The sequence below is a fragment of the Cyprinodon tularosa genome, unplaced genomic scaffold (genome assembly GCF_016077235.1).
Source record: "Cyprinodon tularosa strain WSP-4 unplaced genomic scaffold, ASM1607723v1 ctg8, whole genome shotgun sequence".
Lineage (NCBI taxonomy): Eukaryota > Metazoa > Chordata > Actinopteri > Cyprinodontiformes > Cyprinodontidae > Cyprinodon > Cyprinodon tularosa.
Genome location: NW_024039562.1, coordinates 2,280,227 through 2,297,981, shown reverse-complemented (window position 1 = coordinate 2,297,981; position 17,755 = coordinate 2,280,227). Strand labels below are relative to the sequence as shown.

Sequence of the window (17,755 nt, the reverse complement as noted above, 5' to 3'; positions counted from 1 at the left end):
CTTCGCTGCATGTCTCCCCCCCCTCTCAACCCTCAGCTCACTTTCACCACTGGTGCAAAAAAAATTGGGGGGGATGAAATTTAAATTCATAAAAGTCATCTTTTCTCAACAATATCAACCAGCAATGTAAATTAAGATAACTAACTTAACATTAAACTGGCCAGTCTAAGTGAAATGCAATTCAAATAGTAAGTTGCGTACAATCCTTTTTTATTTGAATGAATGTATTTATTATAAAGAAGATGCCTTTTTTTTTTACTCAACCTAGACAAGAACATTGGATAACATCTTCATTTTTTTCTGTTTTTTTGTTGTACTTTGATCACATATCCACTGTGGTTCTTCTCCACCCCAATAACAAATTTTCCCTCAAACATCGTTTCTACTTCTATTTTTCCAATCTTTATTATTTCCCTCAAATCACTTTCCTCTGTCTTTATCTGTTCTTTTTTTTTTTTTTTTTTTTGTCTTTATCTGTTCAAGTTTCTCTTCTTTTTATTTTTATACGCATTCACTTGTGGTCTGTATAATCCCCTGCTGACCCTTTCTGCAGGCCTCATCATTTCCCTGCAGCTGCTGCGAGGTGAGCTGGAGCAGATCAGACGGGAGAACCAGGCTGTGTTCAACAGGGCCTTGGCGCTCACACGCAAACTAGGTTTCCCAGATGTCATTTTACCAGGTAAAGAGGGGAAAAAAGCAGTGGGGGGTGTGGGAGGGTACAGAAAGGAAGGAGAGAGCAAAGGCCAGAGGGGTCAAATGAAGGGAAGGATGGGAAGGTCATAGATGCTGGTAAACAGGAAGCACACAAATATTGAAGTGGAGGAGCAAGAGAGATTAAAACACCTCAGAGAAAACAGCAGGTGACAGAGGTCTATAGGTCAGGACCCATAGTTGGAAACCATAACAAATATGTTTTGTTGGTGTGGATTTACTTAAGTTTTGTTAAAAAAAGGAAAGGTGACAACTAACATCAAGTATTAAATATATATGTTAACAAACAATTTTATATCACTGCAAAAGAAGATCCAGACCTCTCTACAAACTTCTTTTCCTGGCTGTTTTCTCCTTTGCTGTCTCATTTATCTGTCCTGCTCTACTTCCTCCAATGATGATCTTTTCCTGAATTACCATGTTAGTTTTTTGCTAGATGTAATGGGCTGCAAAGCTTCTAAATAGATTATTTTAAGATAAAAGATCATGAAGATCCTTTAAGGCAACTATTGAATTTGTATTCATGTCGGCCAGGGTTTGGGTTCAGATCTTCATGGAGCCCATTTATATACAATGTTGTTTCAAAGGTGACATATAAAGTCACTCTTGTAGTGACCATAAATGTTGTTTTTAATTTTGCAACCTTCTTTATTAGCAATCAAAGTGCTACTGAAGTAATTTTAGGAAATCAACAACTCCTGGGAAGGTTCACCACTTTTGGTTCTTTTCTTTTTCCCCAATTTTTTTGAACAATGACCCTTTGGATTCTCAAATCCTTATAAATTACTCGGTAATGCTTTTCAAACTTCTAGCTTTCTTTGAACATGTCTCTTGAATTTGTCTAGATTGTTGCATCAAGTTTTTTTTTCCCATCTTCAATTAACCTCAATCATGTTGTGAAACTGGTTTTATTATATATTTCTTCATTCTACAGGTATGGGAGTACTCCTCCCTCTACCTCCCATACATCCTGTACCTCTACCATGCCAAAAGACTCTTTTTTTTTCTGTTTATTTGCGATTGTTGTGGGGAAAGTCAAATCTCCATTTCAAAATTGCATTGTGGATTTACTCAAGTTATACTTTCCTGATATTAGAATTTGTTTGATGATCTGAAACATGTTAGTGTGACCACAAGGTCAAAAAAAAAAAAAAAACTTTAAAGAGGAAACACCTTTCACCGCACTACTGTGGAAAGGTCACCAATCCTCAAAGGGGGCCCAGAGATGGCAAGGCTTGTGTTTATGTTGGAAAAATTTCACGGATTCACTATGTGATCCATTATTTTTATCCATAAATTTGTTCCTCTCTTTTCCACTCTACCCTTAGCTTGAAATACCTCCCCAATATCAGATCTTGTGAGTCATCTGTCCCAAAGGAAATGACTCGGATATAAATAACAATAATCTGATTTTAGAAATAACAGCAATATCTTCCCCCAGTATTGCCTCTGATGTTTATTCCAATATACACTGACCTTACAAAAGGTGCTGAGATGGTCATGATGCCAGGCGTGCTTCAACTCAGCAGGGTCATCTTGAATTGAAAGGAACAGTGACGTAAAGTTTAATCCACAAAGATGATTTATTTATGTTGACCACGCAGAGTCCATGTGTGGAGCAAATGCAGGAGATGAGTTTGTTTTCACTGTCAGGGATTTGGTTTTATTTTCCTAACGTAGCTTTATTACAGTTTTCTTTGGCATTACATCATCTAAAACAAAGTAAATCAGATGTGGCCCTCTCTGGAGCAACAGAGAAGTCAATATTATGAGATAAGTGTGAAAAAGTGGTGTAACTGAATAAAAAAAAAACACTCCTCTGAACTATAATTGCCTCAGGTGATACACGCAACGACCTGTACCTGACCCTGGAACGAGGGGAGTTTGAGAGGGGTGGCAAGAGCGTCCAGAAGAACATTGAAGTCACCCTGTATGTCCTCTACGCTGACGGGGACACACTCAAAGTATGACACATATGGGCATCACTTTTCATGTGCCACATCATCAGTATGTGAGTAAGGGCGAGCCCGACCTTCTTCCAATGCTTCCTTTTATTTTTTTTATCTCTCTACAGGACTGCATCAGTTTGGGCACCGGAGAGCCAAACACCTCAGAGTATCGCTCGTTCGTCCTTTATCACAACAACAGTCCTCGCTGGAGCGAGATGGTCAAGCTTCCCATACCTATTGACCGTTTCAGAGGGTCCCATCTTCGCTTTGAGTTCAGGCACTGTTCAAGTGAGTCACAACTGCAGCACATCCTGATCAACCCCTGTTAAAAAGCAAGATCATCAAGTCAGAATGCCTGACAGCTATCCAAATGTGTGTGAGGCATGATATCATGATGTCCTTCCTTTTCAGCTAAAGACAAAGGAGAGAAAAAACTTTTTGGTTTTGCCTTCACTCCTCTGATGAGAGAGGATGGAACCACGCTCTCAGATGAGATCCATGAGCTCTATGTGTACAAGGTATGAAAACAATCCCAGTGGATGTACGATTAGCTCAAACTAACCTTTATCATCTTCACCATTACTCCTTATGATCGTATTTATCAATTAAATATCCTCACTTTTTTTCAGCTTCTATTATTTTCTAGTTAGAGATACAATCACATATTTTCTGCTTTTCCTTCTTTAAACTTAACATCCATGTATGATTGATCCAAAAATACCTCACACGTTTGGCCTTAGTTCTGGTGTCTGTCATTTTCTTGACTTATCCATCTTTCTTTCTTGTAGTTTGATCTCTCTCACCTCTGGAGTCTTTGTTCTGTAAACAAAGAATGTTCAGAAAGAAGGGAAAGGTGGTAGCACACCACAGTAGAGGCATTTTAGCTCCAAGAGGTGCTTCACAAAATATAATACCAGTCCTTGATAGAGTAACGAAAACCTTTTTTTTGTTTTTAGGTAGTAAATAACCGTTGGTTTCTTGTGCTGGTGAAGATTCTCAGTCTTTCAGGTCATAGTCATTCCAAAAAAGTTAAATAACAATCCATTGGACTATGTTTCCAAGTTTGAAGATTTGAAGAGTGTCACTTCCCATCCAGGAAGCTTTTTTAATTCAAAATGTCAGAAATGTTCTTGAGTTCAAGGCTTTATAGAGTGGACCAAAAACAAAGCCTTGTTTTGGCTCAGAAAACATGCAAACTGAACTGGACGAACACCTCCGCCCCTTAGGAATGGGCAGTCGTTTGGGCTCTTTGTTAGTCTGCAATACCTGATAGACAGGTAACATAGGCAGGTATTGGGTTCAATTTGCTTTCTAAGCCAAAACAAGGCTTTGTTTTAAAGCCTTGAACTTAGCACTATATCTGACATTTCGATTTGAAAAAGCTTCCCGGATGGTTAGTGAACCGTCTTCAAACTTTTAAACAAAGTCCAGTGGATTGTTTTTTAACTTTTTTGGAGGAACTGTTGATTTCCTGTTTTAAAGAATGCTAGAACTTCAAATCTTACTGCAAAATTTAAGTGAGTATTTAAGCATATTAACTTGTTTTCTGTATCTAGCCTGTGGGATGTCAGTAATATTTTGCTGGTAGTGGATTGTTCTTTTAAAAATTGCCTTTAATAAATAAAATGTTTCCGAGGTCAAATTCATGAAATACCAAAACTTGAGAAGAATGTCCAAAAAGTAAAGTATGATTGTAAGTTTTATTTATATGTTTGAATGAGGTATGTGTTTTTGGGATCAGTGACAATTTACGAATATGTTGTTTTAGTTTTTGTTGTGACCTTCAAATAAAAACATTTTAGAACTAAAATTTTTAAAAATAGTTCAACCTGTAAAGTTCTACAGCCAAATATTTCCAGTGTATCCAATCTTTGAATAGTTATCTTCTTCCCACCCTCTAGTGTGATGAAAATGCCACCTTCAGTAACCAGGGGCTGTACCTGAGCCTTCCCTGCTGTAAGGAGGACTTCAACAGCTGCCCCAGCCTGCCAGCCAACTTGCCTTTCCAGAGGAGCCCTAAAGAAACCTTCTGGGTCTCTACGATCCTCTGCTCGACAAAACTCACCCAAAATGGTATAAATATACCAACGTATACAAAATTCCTGTATGTTATAATGATTCTTTTACCTCAACAAAGTTTGGTTTCATTACATTTTTAGTGGATCTTCTGGCTCTTCTGAATTGGAAGGCCCATCCGGACAGGGTTCTGGATATCCTCGGTCGCCTTCGACAGATCAGTGGAGAGGAGATTGTGAAGGTCATTAAATATTGATCATAATTTCTAGATTGAGATGAATGACAGGAATACTTACCTTACTTAATGTTATACTGCAGGCTTTACAATTAATGGCATTCCTGTAAAAATCTTAAAATCTATCTACCTTTTCTGTTTTACACTCAAATAACCTTCAACAAAAATATGGAAAAACTGAACCTTCGAAATTTTAGATTGCATAATATGTACTACAACTATAAATACCCCTGCCAATGTGTTTTTATACTATGTTCCCTTTTAGGATAGAACAGTACCTAAACCTCTCTAATGTCTCATCTAACATTTAAGTCAGAATATAAAGAGAAAGGAATCACTCTCTTCGTTCCAGCTCAGCTCACAGTTTTTCTATATCTGGGGGCTAAGACTCCTGTTGAAGGTTAATTAAACTATAACTGTGTTAAAATTGCCTTATATTATTTTATAATAATACCTGAAAGACCATGGATTTTTAGTTTTCAGATGGACTCACATTGTTCTACATTTTTATTTAAAAATGTCTCCTGCACTTTAACGATTCTCAGAGCTGTTGTATGAGTAATATATTGACAGCATCATAGATCCTCTACCATGCTTAACAGTGAGCAACAGTTGCTTTTCCACCTGCTCATCCACTGTGTCATAACAGACCAGTTTGGAGTGTCTGTTGTTGGAAAGAACAATCTTAACTCTGTAAATCATACATTTATGTTAAAGTCTTAGCAGCATTTAGAATAATCCACATATTCACATTTGTAGGTTTACAATTTCTCTGACTATAGAGATTTTCTTATTTATGTGGGTAACTATGTTTACTGGAGCTGTTTCTGGCATCGTTAAAATCAGCGCACGTCTAGCTTAAGCTGAATTGCATGTTCAGTCATGTTTCCCATTTTGAAGAGTCGCTAAGAGAAAGCGACCTTTATATTACCATATTTACAGCTAGCTAAAATAGTTCAAATTATTTTGTTAAAATTAAAACTTATGTCATGCTAGGAAAGCCATTTAGCTTTACTATTATTTTATCAGCTTTTACTGTGGAGGGCTAGATTGTTTCTAGCTTTTTTGTACTCCTTTTTTTCACAACACATAAAGGTTTCTACAAAAACGCATTTAAGACTGCTTTTAACTATGACATTGAAATGACTAAGACAGTGAAAGATTTTTAACCAAAGAGGCTATCATTTTTTTCCAGATTCCTTTGATTTCTTTTTAGTTAAAAAATACAGTGAAGGGAAATAGCCGATCATGCAGCAGTGGTTTTGAGATCTACTCTCTCTCCCATGACAGTTCCTGAGAGATGTCCTGGATACACTTTTCTGTCTTTTAGACGACAACACTGATAAATACGGACCGCTCGTTTTCCAGTCTCTGGTAGGAGCATTCAGAGAACGCAGCTGGGGTCACACATTCAATCGTTTCTTGGCACTTTTTCTGCAGTGGAAATACAATGTAACGTATCTGTGTGCCCAGGTGTTCATCATTAACCTGCTCAGGGACAGCCGGTTCTACCACTTCAGACCTGTAATAGACTCCTACATCCAAAACCACTTTGCAGGCGCTTTGGCATACAAGTAAAGCAAAACTATTGTTATCTGAATATGCATCTAGTTTGAAACTTTTTATTAATTTATGATGACTGTAAAGTTTCTTAACTCCAGCCATTTTCTCTACAGAGAATTGATTCGATGTCTAAAGTGGTACATGGATCGCTCTGCTGAGGTTGTCCGACAAGACCACATACAGGAAGCCATGAGGGTAAAGTATCACACCCACTTCCTCCTCGCTCTGATCTGGCTCCTTCAGTGGGGATTAATTAGCTCTGAAAGAGGAAATGGTCAAGAGAAACAAAGCTGATAAGATGTAATGCAACACCACATGAGGACTCAGGAAGTAAATTCCCTGAATAATTTGAAAGGTAGTCATTGTGAGGCTCTGTGGGTATTGATGTGAGGAGGCAGCCTTTTTTATGGCCTGTGTGAAAAGATAATGGTAAAAGATATTTCACCGCCATGCCCGATTGCAGTCATTTCTTTCATGTATTGATTTTTAACCTTAAACTGATTTAGTGGTCAGATCTGCTTTCTTTTCTAATGAACTAAATGTTTGAGATGCCATGTATGGCTGGTTATCTGATTGTTTGTATCCTGCTCTCAACCACCTCAGGCACTGGAGTATCTGTTCAAGTTCATAGTCCAATCTCGCATCCTTTACTCAAGAGCCACCTGTGGAATGGAGGAGGAGCAGTTCAGAGCCAGCATCCAGGAACTTTTCCAGTCAATCCGTTTTGTTCTAAGTCTGGACAGCCGAAGCTCAGAGAATCTGGTCTTCACACAGGTTAGCCAGATCATGGCCAACATTAACTTCTTTGACTCAAAACTCTGTGAATTATTTGGGCAAAAGTGACATATTTCAAGCGTTTAGTTCTGTTAATTTTGGCTTACAGATAGTGGAAACCCAAGAAAGCACAATAGAACATAAAACCAGCAAAAAAAAACTTACAAAGACAAAAAAATAAACAGAAATCATACTAATAAATGCTGACCCGTCTTATATTTCTCTGCTGATGCACTTCAAGCTCCAATCCACAGATTTACTTCTCTGGGTCTCTCTTATACTTTATGATTACTTCCAGTTAAATAATTTTTTTTGTAAAACTAAAGATAAATTTGGTTTTATGTGATGTCTTATTTATTCTAGTATTAGACTTATAAACTTAAACTTATGAAGGTGGCTTTTTTAAGAGCAGCATTTCGCTCAGCCATATTAACAGTGCCCTTTTCATGGTAGTTGTTTTGCCCATAACATTTTAGATTTCAGATGCTTCTGTACTGGTATTTTGAGGCGTATTAACAGCAATAAACATGTGATGCTTCAGTCTTACTGTAATCTTTGCTCTATCAATGGCTTGATTTCGGACTCAAGGGCTGTGACCAGCTTCATGCCTTTCTGTTTTAATACAACTCCTGCCTCTTGTCCCTTTCAGTCAGTCACAGCACCCCCTTGTGTTTGTTTCATAATGCACCAGATAAAGTGAAGCCATTAGCATCCAAACAGGATGTCCTTTTTTTTCAGAAACTTTTTTTTTTTACTTGATATGGATGATATTTAATTTTGGCTTCACTGAGAGAGATACCTTGTAGCGTTATTTTTATTGTGGTTTTAATTTTTCTTTTAAGTATTAAAGTATTGCTGTATATTTTATATGATTTCAGATGTTTGGTATGTTGATATTGGATATATTTATCTATTAGGGTGCTTCAAATGATTTCTGTGTCCCTTCATTTCCTCTTAGGCTGCACTGCTGAATAGTTTTCCTGACATCTTTGATGAGCTGCTGCAGATGTTCACCGTTCAGGAGGTAGCTGAATATGTCAGGGGCACACTGGGGAGCATGCCCAGCACAGTGGACATTGGTCAGTCCATGGATGTGGTCAAACTGCAGTCCATTGCTCGTACAGTTGAGAGCCGACTCTTCTTCTTTCCAGGTGAGATGCACATCAAAAATATAGGAAACTTTATTCACCCAACAATGACCTAGTTTGCACTCCAATCATCTTTGATGTCACCTTTGCTTTCTTTGCCTTTTATATATACTTCTTCAGAGTCCCGGAGTATATTGCTGCCAGTCGTTTTGCATCATATTCATCTGCACCTGCGCCAGCAGAGGGAGCTGCTCATTTGTTCTGGGATCCTAAGCAGCATCTTTTCAATAATCAAGACCAGTTCCATGGTGCGATACACTGTTTTATCACTATATTTATATTTTTCTTAGTTCATGTTTTCAGCATGAATTAAGTCCACAAAACTCTAGAAATGTCCATATCTAGATAAGCATGTGACATTAAAACTGTCTAGTTTTTGATTTCCTTCCTTTCTTGTCTCTAAGTTTAGTATTTATACTTTTATCAATCACTTACCCCAGGCTGTGGGTGGTTTTAAATTAAAGTTTTCTTAATCCCTTTTTAATCTATACTTCCTTTCAGGAGTCATCTGTTCAGGAGGAGGTGGAAATGATGGTGGAGAGCCTTCTGGATGTGCTGCTGCAGACTCTGCTGTCCATCATGAGCAAATCTCATTCTGTGGAGACATACAGAGGACAACGCTGTCCCCAGTGTACGGCAGAGATAACGGTAAGCTTTCACTCAACCTGCCTCTCAGAAGCAATGATAACAAAACTGCAAACTTTAGTCATTATTTTCAGCAGACTTACCTACCTGTTTCTGTGTTTTCATATTTGTTCTTTTCTCTGGAGGGGGAGTATGTTTCCTGCCTTCTTTCTCTCCTCAGACAGATGACAGAGATCCACTTTCATCACCTTCTTAACAGTTTCCACAGCAAGGAGGAACTGAAGGTGGGAGAGTCTAAAAGCCTGATGATGTCTTTGCTCAGTTCTCAGTTTCAATTCTGAGCAGACATCAGAGAAAGTTTTGCTGTCATTTGTTTACTCCATACTTGGATTCAGTAGACTTTTCTTACATCTTTTCCTGCAGGAGTTCCTCTTGAAGATTTTCTGTGTTTTTCGGAATCTGATGAAGCTGACCATCTTCCCCAGAGACTGGAGCGTCATGCGTCTTCTTACCAGTCAGTAAGTCTGCCTCTCCACTCCTGTTACATAGTTGTTGTCCCACAGTTGGTGAGGGAACAAAGCCAACTCTTTCTTCCAGGGATTCATTTGAAGGTGATGCTTGTGTTGCAGTTTTTTTTAAATTAACTTTTGGCTTCCAGCTTATTTCTTATATTGTCTTGGATTTCTGCAGCATCATTGTAGTGACGACTCAGTTTCTGTCTCCGGCGCTGCACAAAAACTTCTCAGAGGGAGATTTTGATTTCAAGGTGTGTGTTTGCAAAGCCGCAGTAGAACAAAAGCCCACTACTTCATAAAAAAATATGAATAGTTTATGCATTTTGTTATTACCTGTATCAACAATATTTCTGTGGATTTTTCATTGTATTTTAGGTGTGGAACTCCTTTTTCAGCCTCACTGTTCTCTACATAAACCAGCCCAGCCTGCAGCTGGAATCACTCCCTCCTGCAAAGAGAAAGAAAACTCTCGACAAGTAAAAACAGCTTAATAAAATGACCATAAAAATGTGATATTGGGTTTGTTTTTGGTAGATTATAACATGCTCCTCTCATATATCAACTTCCAATTCTTCTCTTTTTATAGGCATGGTGATTTGAGAGTGATAATGGCATATGAGCTCTTCAGCATGTGGCAGAAATTAGGTGAGTCAGCTATGTTAACACCCCATCATCCGTAATATTTGAAATAAAGCATTTATAGTTTTGTGCAATTGTTTATATGCATAAAAAAAGTTTTCTTTCGGTTAGCCAGAGTCTTTCAGAATTTTTCAGATATTTTGAGCAAGACCTTCTTGGTTTTTTTTGTTGTATTTTTAGCAAATGTTTTTTTTTTTTCCAACAATATTTGTATTGAGTTTTATATATATTTCAATTGTACAAAGAGACAATAAACGAAACAATAACATGCATAAATTAAAGCAACTAAATAAAACACAAACACTCAACAACATATATCTAAGCAGCAGTTTTAAGTTGATTGTGCATTTAAGAAACTCTATTAAAGGATTCCAAACAGTCTTAAACTCTTCAGCCCAACCCCTGGTCATATAAGTCAGCCTTTCCAACATAATAGAAGAGACCATCTCCTTTATCCACATAAGTATCGAGGGGACACCCATTTTTCTCTATCATCCTCCTCGCCTGCAGGAGTCCAATCTTTAACTATTTTAATTTTTATCTGTGACTTATTTAGGAATAATGCAGGCTCAGTGTAAATAAACTAAAAATGTTGTTTTAACACATAACAGAATGATTGCTCGCAATAATATTCATAATACTTGAATTTTATTTTATTTTTACACTGTATTTTGTTGAGATTTAATGTAATTGATCAACATAGAGAATACCTGGGAAGTACAGATATTAGTTTTGAAAGGATTCTCTTCAGGTGGATTCTCCTCAGGTAGCCTAGCAGCTCCTCCAAAGTCTCTTTTAGCCTTTGTCGATTAGCTTTGCCAAGTCAGTTTAGGTAGACGGTCATATCCTCATGGCTTTGAAATGAGGCATCGGCTTACAAGTGGTGACGCTCAGTTTCATTTAGTGATTAAAACAAACGAAAGAGTTCCCAATAAATATGGTTTACGCACCCAGCTAATACATTATACCAGTATATCATAGTGTATTACAACAACTAAGAAAAAATAAATATTATTTAAAAATGGCTATAAACAAATATATTGTGTGAATCCTGTATCTTTGTATATTTGATTTAGGGGACAACAAGCCACATTTCATCCCAGGAATGATGGGACCCTTCCTTGGTGTCACTTTAGTGCCTCAGACTGAGGTTCGAAATATCATGATCCCAATTTTTCATGACATGATGGATTGGGAGCAAAGGAAGAATGGCAATTTCAAACAAGTCAGTATGACACTCATGGGTTATGAACTCCAGATGGACACTGTATCCTTCACAATGGACCTGTGTCTTTGCTTTTATACCTGCAGGTGGAGGCAGAGCTGATGGATAAGCTGGACAGCATGGTGTCAGATGGGAAAGGCGATGACAACCACAGAGAACTCTTCAGCCTGTTGTAAGCACTTGTTTAGTTAGAATAAGAAGTTTTTTTCCTGTTGTTCTAAATCGTCTGAGTTTCTTTCCTGTTGTTTTTTTTTTCCCTGCACAGAACCCAGCTGTTTGGTCCTTATCCAAGGTAAAAAATAATCCTTGCACATTCAAATCTGAATGCTATTGGTATTTATTTCCTGTGCCTCCTGTGGTCAACACGTGTTTTCCTTCAGCTTGCTAGAGAAGATTGAGCAGGAGACGTGGAGGGAAACCGGAATCTCATTTGTTACATCAGTCACACGACTTGTTGAGAGAATACTTGATTACAGGTATGCTGAAAGAGAGTTATATGTCATAATTATGTTTTGATTTGGGACATTGAAAAAACTGAATTCCTAAAGATTGACTTTTAGGGATTGTATGAAAGGAGACGAGATGGAGAACAAGAAAGTTGGGGGTTCTGTAAATCTCATGGTGAGAAATGTATTACACCTTCAGTGTTCATGATCCTTTTGTGCCCTGTAAAATAACTAACTGTTTTGCTTCAACTTTTTTTATTTTATTTACACCCATTAGAACTTTTACAAATCTGAGGTGAACAAGGAGGACATGTACATCCGTTACATCCACAAACTGTGTGACCTGCATCTTCAGGCAGAGGATTTTACAGGTAACTAACATGTTAAGCAAGTTTCCAGCTGCAAAGTAATTTTCCAGTCAAGTAGATTGGCCCAAATTAGCTCCTACTTTGATAATGGTTGCGTAGATCCTCTTAGCCACATTCAAATTTTAAACCATGTAGCAAAAAATATTTTGCTATACTTTTGAGCAATCATTTTCAAGTTTATAGTCATCCTATTGATACTTATTAATGCCCTCAAGTCAAAAAGTACACAAAAAGACGTGTTATACATTTGCTGCAATTGTGTGTCCATGCAGAAATGTAAGCTGTATTGCAAGCTACCTAACTATTTTCATTATGAATGAGCATGAGCACACTTACTCACCTTTAAACTCACCCTTAAAAAGATGTCAGAAACTAGGTTTTCGAAACTAAAAGCTCACTCAAACTATGCAACAGTCCTATAATCAACAAAAAGCTAGTGATTATTGTTACTAGTTTGTTAATAATTCAGGTTAAGAGTCAGGTGTATAATTATTTGCTTTTGGCATTTATTCTATCAGTCTTGGATTTGTCATTACTACTCCTAAGGAAAAGTTACAGTACATTTTTTTTTGGATAATTCTCTTTCCAGTCAGTAAGCAGGAGATCTATTTGCAGCTTATGTAACAGGGTGAGTAAGTGGCATTAAAGAGTGTTACTCACAAACCGTTGCTGCTTTCATTATATCCAAGAAGTCAAATGTGACTAATTGAAAAATAAAGAAAACATTATTGAGACTATGTATTGATTGGTGTATTAACATTTTTTGCAATATGGTTAGCAAGTCATAACAGTTGTCAAACCTACATAATAAAATCATTTGATATCTTGTTTTTTTTTCAGAAAGTTGTACATTATAATGCAAAAAAGCGTAAATTAAATACTAAAATATAGATTTTCTACATATTATCTCTTCTATAAAAACAGTACAGATTACCATATTCAATCTGGAATGGTTTGTTTTGCCTCTTTTATAACATTAAATATAAAAAATAAAAGAATAATAAAAAGAAAACTACAGATATGTGAGCTTTAAGAAGAACTAACCCCTTAGGGAGTCTTGGACATTCTAAAATGTTAGGTGCGATAGAGTTTGATGATTTAAAAAAATAGTAAAACCCTGTTATAGAGCAAACCCCGTCTCACACAAGGATGTTACATCCTGTCAAGTGGCGAATGCTGTTTTTATACTGTATCTACTTACATTTAATGAAGAAACAAACTCAGCCGAAATTGATGTTTGCAGCTCAATAATCCAAAGACAAAACAAATATCTGTTTCTACTGTGCTGCAGTTGTATCTCTGCTTACTGCATTCTGCTGTTAACTGCACTTCCTTACTTCACCCTTACTGTGTGTGTGCTTTTACCTACAAATCTTGTGAAATTCTGCCTCTTAAGCTGTATTTTGGTGACTTACTTGATGTATAAACACCCTAAATGACACTGTGAATTTTTCCTCATGACTGGGCTGGATATTTTTTTCTGTGTCACTGCTTGAAACACACACTGAGTGGTCCGGAGCACAAACAGGATGCGAAGTGAGCCACATGGTGAACAGTAGGGACACAGTGGTGGGGGATGGGGGCTTTACAGTGTGTGGAAGAGTGGTTAATAAAATGCATTTAAGACTTTTAACACAGCCACACAGGTTTATTTATGATGACTTATTTTATATATAACTGTGTTTTTAATGCAATATGAAAATTACAAAAGCAAACCCCTGACTCTCTAGACAGTAAAATTTCAAGAGGCACCTTAAAACATAATACCGCTTAATCAGTTTTAAGCAAATTTTAACACGGAACATTTGAATATAAACTAACTTGAGCAGATGACATTTAGTCATATAATTTCCCAGAGGAGACACCTCGCTAAATTTCACATGATGCTGATCCACAGGATAAGAACTCACGTTTTCTTTTAGGATTAAAAATAGAACCTTGGTTCTAATTTAAGAACATACAGTTCTGTTGTGTTGACTGGTGCATTCGCTGAAGCAGCAGAGCGCAGATCTCCTCCCACCTGAGGGGCAGAGGGGAAACTTAATGGCTTGTGTTTTGATTGGTTCATTCAAATATTTGCTAAAATTAAATCAGCACATATTAATCTTTAGAGGCACACATTTTTTTCATAGTTTTATATTTATAAAATATAAAATATTTATATTTCCTATAAAATCCTTCTGGCTTTAATGAAATGGGTTCCTATCATCAGGGGTGGAGGAACGAAAAAGAGCATTTAAGATGCAGTTATGCTATGCTGCATGGCTTAAAGAGGGGCAAGACAGGTACATTACTGCCGACATCTATATACGTTCTAAATGTGTTTTGTGTGAATATTACAGTATATATGGGAACCTTTCTAATTGGGACCAATAGAATTGCTTTTAATATAATAAGTAATTTAACCCCAATGCAAAGTGTTTTTTTATTTAAAAAAAATGATTTAAAACCAAGAAACTGACATTATATGAATATGTAAGGTTTTTGCAGAAAGATATCGAAAAAGACAAATTGAATAGTTACATGAAATTCTAATATATGGACTGTTGATGGTGAAATTTGTCAATGAATGTTGAAACTTTAGCTATCGAGATAATTGTCAAAAAGGTCACTTCCTTGCACCAACAAAGAAAATAATACAAAAGATAACAAAGAGATGCTGGGGAGTTCACAAGTTTAAAGTTAAAGGACCAATCAGAGCAGAGGAACTAACGACTCAGCACAGAGGGACCCAGTATTCAAGGCAGTCAATAGGATAACTCAAAAAGCATTTATTTAAAAATGGCTTCAGATCTGCAGTGGCTAGGGTATCAAAGGCAGGAAACTCTGCAGGAGATTTGTGACTATGTGAATCTAATGGATAAAGATTGTAAAAGTGAGTCACTCACCTGGTTTACAAGTTCAGTCCATGCCCAGAGAACGAGGTAGGATCCAGCCACCAAGAATGTCCCAGATGCTGCAGCCCAGGGAAATATGCAGGATTCCGAAGCCAGGTCAGGCAAACAGATTAATGGTTGTCGGATTTGGTAGTTCCTCAGTAAGTCACATTACAGATCCAGACGAGCTCCAAGTCTGAATCAATGACATAAACCAGCAGTGATCAAAAAGATACAATAAAAGAAAAACCACAGCTTCAGTAGAGTGTGGCAGTGGATGGAGGTTGCTCTACGGCTGCTCTACGGCTGCTTTGTTTATAACTGAAGGCCTGCTACTGTATGTGTGAAGGACATGAATTAATTGACCTACAAGGAAATCCTGGGAGAAGATGTCATACTGCCTGTAAGGAAGCTGAAGCCTGTGTGTCACTGGACTTCAGGACAGTGACAACCAGCATATCTTTAGGTCCACCAGGGCTTTATTTCTGAAGGAGTGCAGGAGCAGAGTAATACAGTGGCCATCACTGTCAGCTTCCCTGAACTTTTATTCTGAAACTTCCATAAAACGATTTTTATTTTGTGTTTTAAAACATTTTTTGGAAGATGAAAATGAGGAGTGAGATTGAACTGCTAGGATTTAAACATCCAAAAGGATGTCTTAATCTCGTGTCACCATCATGGCAACATATGTATTTTGCCACTGTGTTTTTCATCATATTCCATCTGTTCCCAATAAATAGTATGAATGTATGAACCATGCATTAATTCTTTTCTCTCTATTGAACATAATTACGTCTTTGTTTCCTTTATGACTATTTGAACAGAGGCAGCGTTCACTCTGCTGCTGTACTGGGAGCTGCTGCAGTGGGAGGACCGACCTCTGAGGGATTTTCTCCACTACCCCTGTCAGAGTGAGTGGCAACGCAAAGAAAACCTGAGTCGTAAAATCCTCCACTACTTCAACAAGGGAAAGGCAAGTGATTTATTTTTTTCTTTAGCTCTATCTTTTAAAGTTCTTCTAGTTTCAATTCTTAGTGATTTTGTTCCTTGTTAATACTGATCGGTGTCATTTTAATGTTTCTGAGCATCTTATTGTCACTAAAAAGAGAAAATGTTCCTGACTTTTATTTAAAATAAATAAATAAATGAATAACAGTCAGGAAATAATTCTGATGAACTTCCTGGAAAAGAAAACTAGAAAGTAGATTTTTCCTAAAAGTTTCTTTCGTTTGGACCCAGCAGTCAAGGGTTTGGTTAATTCGCATCTTCAAAATGCAGCTGTTCACAGAAAAAGATTAATTCACCCCTCATTAACTTTTCAATGCCTTCTCCTTAATCTTTTGCTAAAGTTCTACATACTAATAAGACAGCATATATCTTATTAGATGCATGCTGCAGAATTGCTTCACAAGTTAAAATTAAAATTACTAATGTCTAATTATTTAAAAGCTGGATTTTAATTTTTAAAGCAGGTTTATTTCAAGATAATTTCTGATCTATGTGTGTCGGGCTCCAGAAATAACTTGTAAAAGTGTATAGTCTTTGCACAAACTGCACTGCTTTTTACTGAAATTCAGCAATCAGTTCAAATGTAATTTTCTTTTCCAAACCTCCCCTCCCTGGCCAGTGTTCATCCAAAAAATTAAATTAGTTGACCGGCCCATGTGCTCTGCAGAGAAAAATGCCCAGCGGAGCCAGGTAGCAGCTGAAAAGAAATAAAACTGTCATCTTTCATTAACTCATTTCCTTCTCCTGTAGTTACTTCTTTGTAAAAGGGACAAATACTGTACTTCCATAGAGCGTTCTTGTGCAATGAGTGTTAACATTTATATTGGAAAAAGATAACTAAATGTGACCTAAAAGGCAGTCTTCAGGTTTTTACCTAAAGTCATTTAAAGATCTGTCAATAAGATCCAGGCTTTGAGTGTCATTGTATCCTTGGATAAGACACTTCACCTGCATTGCCTACTGATGGTGGTCAGAGAGACTGGTGGCGCCAATGTACGGCAGCCTCGCTTCTGTCAGTGAGCCGGAGGGCAATTGTGGTGCAATGTAGCTTGCCACCATCAGTGTGTGAATATGTGAATGACTGAATGTCGTGTAAAGCGATTTGGTCAAGTCTTCTGACTTGGAAAAATGCTATATAAGTACTGGATATTTACCATTTACTTATAAACCTTGCTACCTCCCTTTACTACAACTTTGAAACTGCTTAACAGTCAAAATGATTACAGTGAAATGGCGGCACTGCAAGAAATGACTGGTTCTGTTGTTTCTTGCAACTAAACCATCCAAAGCCAAACCAGTTGGAAGTCAAAACAGTGTTATCATATAATTATACAGGATTAGAGTTAATACTGAGGATTTCTGCAATAATAAGCTGTTTTTTTTACTTTATTATATTTGCCTTCTAGAGTTGTGTTGTGAGAAACTAAACAACTGCTTATGTCACGTCAACCCTTAACTTTTTTTCTTTTAATTTCTACATATTTAGGGATTTCAAAAATAGATTTTTAACCTTTGAGCACTTGTGCTATGGCTGCATGGTGTCAGGAGGAAATATCATCTGTTATAATTGAATCAAGCTTTGCAAAGACAAAAAAGATTTCAGCACTAAAAATAGGCTCTAGTATAGCAGCCCAAAAAGATTACTGGTGTGCAGAATTTGCATGTATGCCACTGGAAAGGCTGCAGCCTGACAAATA

The 17,755-nt window shown here is 37.1% G+C and overlaps 1 protein-coding gene across 8 annotated transcripts in view; it reads left to right on the top strand.

Moving 5' to 3' along the window:
• The window catches only part of LOC119774112 (dedicator of cytokinesis protein 3-like), a 62,405-nt gene that overhangs the window by 30,694 nt on the left and 13,956 nt on the right, over positions 1–17,755 (top strand). For 4 of the 8 annotated variants that reach the window (XM_038271467.1, XM_038271471.1, XM_038271470.1 and 1 more), the window contains exons 14-38: positions 554–679; positions 2,551–2,675; positions 2,786–2,948; positions 3,072–3,178; positions 4,562–4,733; positions 4,820–4,917; positions 6,202–6,285; positions 6,385–6,485; positions 6,588–6,669; positions 7,078–7,248; positions 8,207–8,399; positions 8,517–8,644; positions 8,898–9,044; positions 9,167–9,265; positions 9,405–9,499; positions 9,672–9,747; positions 9,872–9,972; positions 10,083–10,141; positions 11,212–11,360; positions 11,447–11,532; positions 11,626–11,652; positions 11,741–11,836; positions 11,909–11,981; positions 12,084–12,177; positions 15,875–16,023. In XM_038271467.1, coding sequence (XP_038127395.1) covers positions 554–679; positions 2,551–2,675; positions 2,786–2,948; positions 3,072–3,178; positions 4,562–4,733; positions 4,820–4,917; positions 6,202–6,285; positions 6,385–6,485; positions 6,588–6,669; positions 7,078–7,248; positions 8,207–8,399; positions 8,517–8,644; positions 8,898–9,044; positions 9,167–9,265; positions 9,405–9,499; positions 9,672–9,747; positions 9,872–9,972; positions 10,083–10,141; positions 11,212–11,360; positions 11,447–11,532; positions 11,626–11,652; positions 11,741–11,836; positions 11,909–11,981; positions 12,084–12,177; positions 15,875–16,023 — 2,801 coding nt within the window. The remainder of the gene's footprint in view (positions 1–553; positions 680–2,550; positions 2,676–2,785; positions 2,949–3,071; positions 3,179–4,561; positions 4,734–4,819; positions 4,918–6,201; positions 6,286–6,384; positions 6,486–6,587; positions 6,670–7,077; positions 7,249–8,206; positions 8,400–8,516; positions 8,645–8,897; positions 9,045–9,166; positions 9,266–9,404; positions 9,500–9,671; positions 9,748–9,871; positions 9,973–10,082; positions 10,142–11,211; positions 11,361–11,446; positions 11,533–11,625; positions 11,653–11,740; positions 11,837–11,908; positions 11,982–12,083; positions 12,178–15,874; positions 16,024–17,755) is intronic. The other 4 variants (XM_038271473.1, XM_038271469.1, XM_038271472.1 and 1 more) reach the window with 1 other exon arrangement.